Genomic DNA, 6,589 nt, shown 5'->3' on the forward strand with positions numbered 1-6,589 from the left:
CTGAAAATTCAGCTTTTCCATCACAGGAATAAATTACATATTAAAATATATTCAAATAAAAAAGTGAATTAAAATTATTCACTCCCCAACCTCTCTTCCTGAATTACACAATTACTCCTTCCTCTATTGTTTGTTTGCTATGTTCTCCTCAGAGTGAGGTTCCATTAGACAAGCTCCTCTTGCTGTCAGTGTCTCGGTTTGCCGTTTTGCCGAGACCAACTGACGAGCAAAACACAACTGAAAACAGCCAAAGGAGGGGTCGGAGCAGCGATAAGACAAGATGGCCAAACAATAGGAACTGCTTGCCTTGCTGAGGGAAGACAGCTCTGGAGAATGGAGTGAAACTGAAGATAAGACGCATGCGTCTGAAGAGGACAGAGATAGTGTAGGCCAGAGCTGCCACACTGAGAAAGACAGAGGAAGAAAAGTGATAACCTCTGCTCTGCCGTCCACTCCATACGCCAGAAAATGGCTACATATGTGACCTTCTGCATCTCTATTGTACTGCTGACTGTCCTTTATAAAGCCAGAACTTGCACAGCTAGACACAACTACATGAAAATGCACAAATGCAAATACAAATAAAAAGCAAATATAGTATCTTCTGCATGTTTAAATTAATTATTTTTTAGGACGTTCATATTTGGCATCTCCCTCTTCACCTAAACATCTTACAAAGTTTATTGCCTTTCCACAGTCACCTTTAACTCGCATTAAAGAATTATTAAAAAAATAGTTTTGAAACAATATTTATGAAAAGAACTATATAAATAATCTTGACAAAGAAGTAAATGAATTGCAATATCTTAGAGAAGTATATATATATATATATATATATATATATTTTGCAAATTTTTTAAAAATAACAACGGAATACCATTAAAACCAATTTTTACCATTCTTTTTATTTTCATAAAAAAACTATAATAATCAAAAATGTTAAATGAGAAAAGTGGGGCTTCTTTTAAACATCTCATCAATGTAGTCATTTGAACTACTGTATATTATTCATAATTAGGGCTGAAAAAAAAAAGAATTTAAATTTATGCATTTGGCAGGCACTTTTATCCAAAGACATTGCATTTAAAGTGCACATTTGATCAGTTCTTGCTTTCCATGGGAATCGAACCCATGACCTTGGCGTTGCTAACGCCATGCTCTACAGTTTGAGCTACAGGAAGGAAAGAAATTGCAGGAATTTAATAAAAAAAAAAATGTAATTTCAATTTATTTGCACTTTAATTTAACTAATATTTAAATTACGATGAACATTTTTATTTAACAGCTAAAATACTGTAAAGATCTAGTTAGTGAAAGTAATATCTAATCATAATCATTTATGATTATACGCGCTTCCTATCTTTTCATTTCCAATTTAAAACCTCCACAATCTTTAACAAATTTAACCTTTCATCACCTTAAATTATAAATTCAATTCAAGTTTATTTGTATAGCGCTTTTCATGATACAAATTGTTGCAAAGCAACTTTACAGCAAATGAAGTTTCTACAATATTTAGTGGTAGCTTATCAGTGTTGACTGTCAGTTAATGTACATATGGCAGAAATGTACGGAAAAATCAATTAAAGACGTAATCAAACAGACGATGAACACTACTAACAGCAATTATTATATGATGCAATCAAACTTGTAGCAAAATGTATAAATCATGACTGTAATACATTTGAATACTTTTTAAGGACACCCTGAAAACAGTCACGACCACACACAAGAACACACACGCTGATCACGAAGCAGCCGGAGGTTTGTGTCACATGCAGATGTGTATAGCTGGGATACTGACAGAGAGGACACAGTACTGGTCCCAGAGGGGCTTCAGTGATGGCTGGTGGGAGATAGAGATCTCTGAAAGAGAGACAGAGAGAGCACGAGTGTTTGCCTTTGGACCTGAGCATGTAGACGCCCACCCGCACGCTCTGCCACAGCCCCTGGCTCTTGTCGCTTTGTGTCAGTTTGCGTCCCCTTGATAAAAATAGTGCTTAAAATAGTGGCCCACAGCAACAAGCAACATCAAGACCAACGACCCTGGACCCTTATGCCTGGAAATGGCCTTATCAAGCAGTACATTTTATCTTTCCACTCTCATGTTTTCTCTGTATCAGTCATATCAACTAAAACCTTATATGCTCAAAGAGCCTCAAACTTTGTCTTTCAATTCTTAAAAAAACAAACAACAACTTTTGATTCTCATAGTGTCTCAACCAGATAGACCATAAACATAATTAAATAAGAAAAAAACACATGAGCACATTTCTTCAAAATACTTCTAAAAACAAAATACAGAGGTTAAATTCATTACACTCTTCCTTTATGTGTGTTAGTTTGTGTTCATTGGATGAACTTATGCCTTACAATAATTCTGTTAAAGCCTGATGTATGTTTGTTTGTTTTTTTCTCACTGGTTACACCACAGAACAAACTATTTGATACACAGGGGACTTGTAAACACCAGTGGACACTTCAAATACAGTCTCCTGGATTTTTTTATGAAATATTTATTGAACCTTCACACAAATCTAAAATAAGTGCATATGTGTGTTATGTTTTGTATTAGCCTATATATCCGGCTTTTATAGTTCATATAGTATGATATAGCAGGAATATGGAGCTTACATTCGAGGAAGAAAAACACCTCAATTTTAGTCAGAGGCCCAAACTTACAGAAGAAGAAAAAAATTGTACAGTAATTTGGTGCAGATGTTGTTATTTATATGGCCAAAAAGTAAGATAAAATTCTGATAGTTTGTATGTAAATATTTTACAACAGTATACAGACTACTTACAGAGTGACAACTGATATTTAAGTGCAATTTGTCACAATAACAATCTTCCAATAATATGTCTTAGAAAGATAATATTTAAAAGCTTCATAATCAAAACTCTGTAGTTTTCATTTTGAGGGGCAAAACATATAATGCAATCCAATACAATGATTGAGAGACACATAAATAAACATTCCTCAAAAAAAAAAAAACCTGTTGTATCATATGTGGTATGAAAAATGTTATTTTTTAACATTATTTTTCATGATTTTACATTTACTGTATACATTTATTAAAGATTTCTCAGCAAAAGGACGTGTGTACCATGACCCGAGGGTGCAACATTTTTAGAATTATACTAAAAGATATTTTACTAAAAAAAAAAAAGTATGAACTATCAGTCAGAGGGCAAGAAGCAAGTAGTAGATTGTGTGCAACATGTGTTTCAGCAAAGTTGTGAAATTCATGCATCAAATATGATATAATTTTAAACATTCTATAAAACATTTTGTAGACCTCAGCATATTGATATGATATCTATTCATTTTATACACCGGTTTTAAACCTTATTATGATTCCTAAGTAAAAAAAGACATTAAGTATAAAATATAAATTCCCACAACCAGATGTAAACGTGTTAATATATTGCTAAAATACAAAAAGCATAGTACCTGCACATGCTTTTTCAAAACAGCAGCATCCAACAGTTCTTTACCTGGATCCGGACATGCGACTGTGAAGTCGGCCTTCAGTATTAAATTGGCAGCTACTGTCCTCTAGTGGTGAGCTTTGGTTTAAAAATCAACTGTTTTAATTTCATGTTGCTGCAAAGGACATGTGCTTTATAAAAACAAAGCATGTTTAAAGCATGATGCGCTTAAATTATGAGCATTTAAATAAGGTTTTCACACGTACTACACGGCACTCACTTATATGAATACCAAGCTAAATCTAATCTACCCGTGTAAAAAACACAAATATTAAATATAAATAATGAATTAACTACGTTCGCAAGTTCTATCGTAATGAAAAGGATGCGTATGGATGTTTCGTTTGAACGTTAGTGTAACGCATTTGTGTCTGGCATTCTGTGCGGTCATCCCCCCATGCTATCAGGACCCCAGCCAGGCAAGATGGCGGAGCCCAACCAAGTCGCCGGGGAGTTTGAAAACTGGCTGAACGAGCGGTTGGACTCCCTCGAAGCAGACAGAGAAGTTTATGGAGCGTATATACTCGGAGTGCTTCAGGAAGAGGAAAGTGGTGAAGAGCAAAAGGATGCTCTTCAGGGCATTCTCTCCGCTTTTCTGGTCAGTGCAGGCGCATGTTCATGCACGACGCTCGCACGCTCAACTCAGCTGTCAAGACATTTCACACGAGTGGCTCTGCTGTTACGAACACTGTACACTTTAACCATTGATGGGACAAACTCATTATAAACCAGAAAGACATTTATATATTATAAACTGAATTCCTTCATTGGCCCTTCATTTGAGCAGTTTAAGTGTGAAACTTGATGGCCTGTTGCCATTGACTGGTATTATGTTCATTATTACTATTATTTACTCAAAAATAATCGAACACGAGCAACTTATTTTCAGATATGTCATTTATGTTGTAAATGTAAACTATATTTGAATGTAGGTTTTCGTAAGGTGTGTGCTGAGAGATTTGTGTTAATGGTGTGAAGTCACTGCAGCCATCCAAATACTGTACAGTCGTTTGCATGAACGATGTAGGCTTGTGTTGGTAAAGAGAGCTCGCTTTATTCTCGTAGGAAGAAGACACGCTTGAGGAGGTTTGCCAGCAGATCTTAAAACAGTGGACTGAGTGCGGCAGCAGATCTGCAGTCAAGGGTACTCAGGCAGATGGTAAGTGCGTGGAGAGCTGAAATTAGAAAAGGTCAGTCACACTCACAGTGACCCCATTTACCAGTGCAAGTGATCCGAGTTTACATATTCTAAAAACGTTTGCACTATGCGCTACTGTTCAAAAGTTTGTGGTAAGATTTTTGTTTTTAAGAAATTAATACGTTTGTTCAGCAAGGAAGCATTAAACTGGTCAAACGTGACCGTAATGACATTCATGTTAAACAAAATTGTTTCAAATAAATTTTTGAACTACTAAAAAAAAAAAAGCATCAGTTTCTAAAATACTAAGCAGCACAACTGTTTTCAACATTGATAATAATAAGAAGAAATGTTTCTTGAGCAGCAAATCAGCATATTAGAATGATTTCTGAAGGACACTGAAGACTGGAGTAATGACTGCTGAAAATCCAGCTTTGTATCACTGGAATAAATTGCATATTAAAATATATTCAAATAAAAAAGTGAATTACAGTTAATATTGTAATAATGTCACAATTCTTACTGTATTTTGATTAAATAAATGCAGCCTTGGTGAGCATGAGAGGCTTTTCAAAAACAATTTTACTGACCCCAAACTGTTGAACAGTGCTGTACAAATTCTTATTTTTATTTTCTCACTTTTTTTGTGTGTAACATAACTTTTGTATAACCCATTCTTTTCATAATATCCTCTGTATTATTTCATAGTACAACATAGTGATGTAAACATTTTTGATTTTTAAGATTTTTTTTTTTTTTTTCACCAACTGTTTTTGGGAAATTGTCTTTGGTTATTCTATTTTCAGATGAGGTTCAGGCGATTGCCAGTTTGATAGAGAAGCAGGCACAGATTGTGGTCAAACAGAAGGAGGTGTCAGAGGAGGCCAAGAAGAGGAAAGAGGTTCTACTGGCACAGTATGCTCATGTCACAGATGGGGAGGAATATCCTTTTAACACATATATGCTGTAATGTTGTATTTCTATGATGCTTTGTTGAGAACAAAGCGTCACTAAATCTCTCTCAAGGTCTCATCAGGGTTCAGATGATCCAGTGTGAAGCAGTTTCTTTAACATTTGTACTGAAGATGACGAGGAAGAACAAACTGCAGTGGGGATACCCAGTGAAAAATGTATCCTTTTTTACACCATCACTTTTACTATGTAATAAACACAGTCAGTTGTAGAAGCAGCTGTAGTATGATCTGCATTAATTAGACTAAATATCTGTATCTACATGAACTGTTCCCTTCACTGCCAGCCCCAGCCATGTTCAAAAACACCAATGTCGAGGAAGTTTTGAACCGCCGCAAACAGCAGCGTGACCAGGCCAGAGAGGACGCGCAGAAGAAGAAAGAACAAGACAAGATGCAACGCGAGAAAGACAAACTAGCCAAGCAGGAGCGCAAGGACAAAGAAAAGAAACGCACACAGAAGGGAGAACGCAAGAGATAGAAAGAAAACACAGCACGAAAACTTTCGCAGACTATACAATACCAAGGTCATTTACCTAGAAGAGAAAAATGCAATGAGACCTCAGCAAACAATGTCCCAACTAACAATGTATGCATTCATATCACGTTTTGGGTCCGATATTGCTTATTGAATGATAATGTTGGGCCTATTGTACAAAACAAATCAAAAACCAGCAAACTGAGTGAGAATTGTGTCACGACCCATTCATTTATTACAGGTGCTGACTGTTGTGCTACTCATTTAAAGGTAAATCTCACACAACCTGTCAAAAACATGTTCAGGTTGCAATTCAACCCAAAAATCATAATTAACATTTTTTGGTTAAAGACCATTTCCCCTAATTGTCATTACTGTATTACATAAATATTTTAATTGTAAATTGAAAATAACACGGCTATGCAAAATATCTTCATAATCCTAAAACATGCTTCATTTTCTTTTTTGTGTGTGTGTGTGTGTGTGTGTGTGTGTGTGTGTGTGTGTGTG

At 35.5% G+C, this 6,589-nt stretch overlaps 1 protein-coding gene across 1 annotated transcript; it reads left to right on the forward strand.

The window, feature by feature from the left end:
* The first annotated feature begins 3,889 nt into the window (after positions 1–3,889).
* Positions 3,890–6,496, forward strand: LOC107674137 (coiled-coil domain-containing protein 43). The gene is made up of 5 exons (XM_016468035.1): positions 3,890–4,090; positions 4,558–4,651; positions 5,437–5,572; positions 5,711–5,760; positions 5,895–6,496. The coding sequence occupies exons 1-5, from the start codon at positions 3,890–3,892 to the stop codon at positions 6,080–6,082; spliced, it is 669 nt and encodes a 222-aa protein (XP_016323521.1). The 3' UTR covers positions 6,083–6,496.
* The last annotated feature ends 93 nt before the right edge of the window (positions 6,497–6,589 follow it).

The sequence above is a fragment of the Sinocyclocheilus anshuiensis genome, unplaced genomic scaffold (assembly GCF_001515605.1).
Source record: "Sinocyclocheilus anshuiensis isolate Anshui unplaced genomic scaffold, SAMN03320099.WGS_v1.1 scaffold893, whole genome shotgun sequence".
Classification (NCBI taxonomy): Eukaryota; Metazoa; Chordata; class Actinopteri; order Cypriniformes; family Cyprinidae; genus Sinocyclocheilus; species Sinocyclocheilus anshuiensis.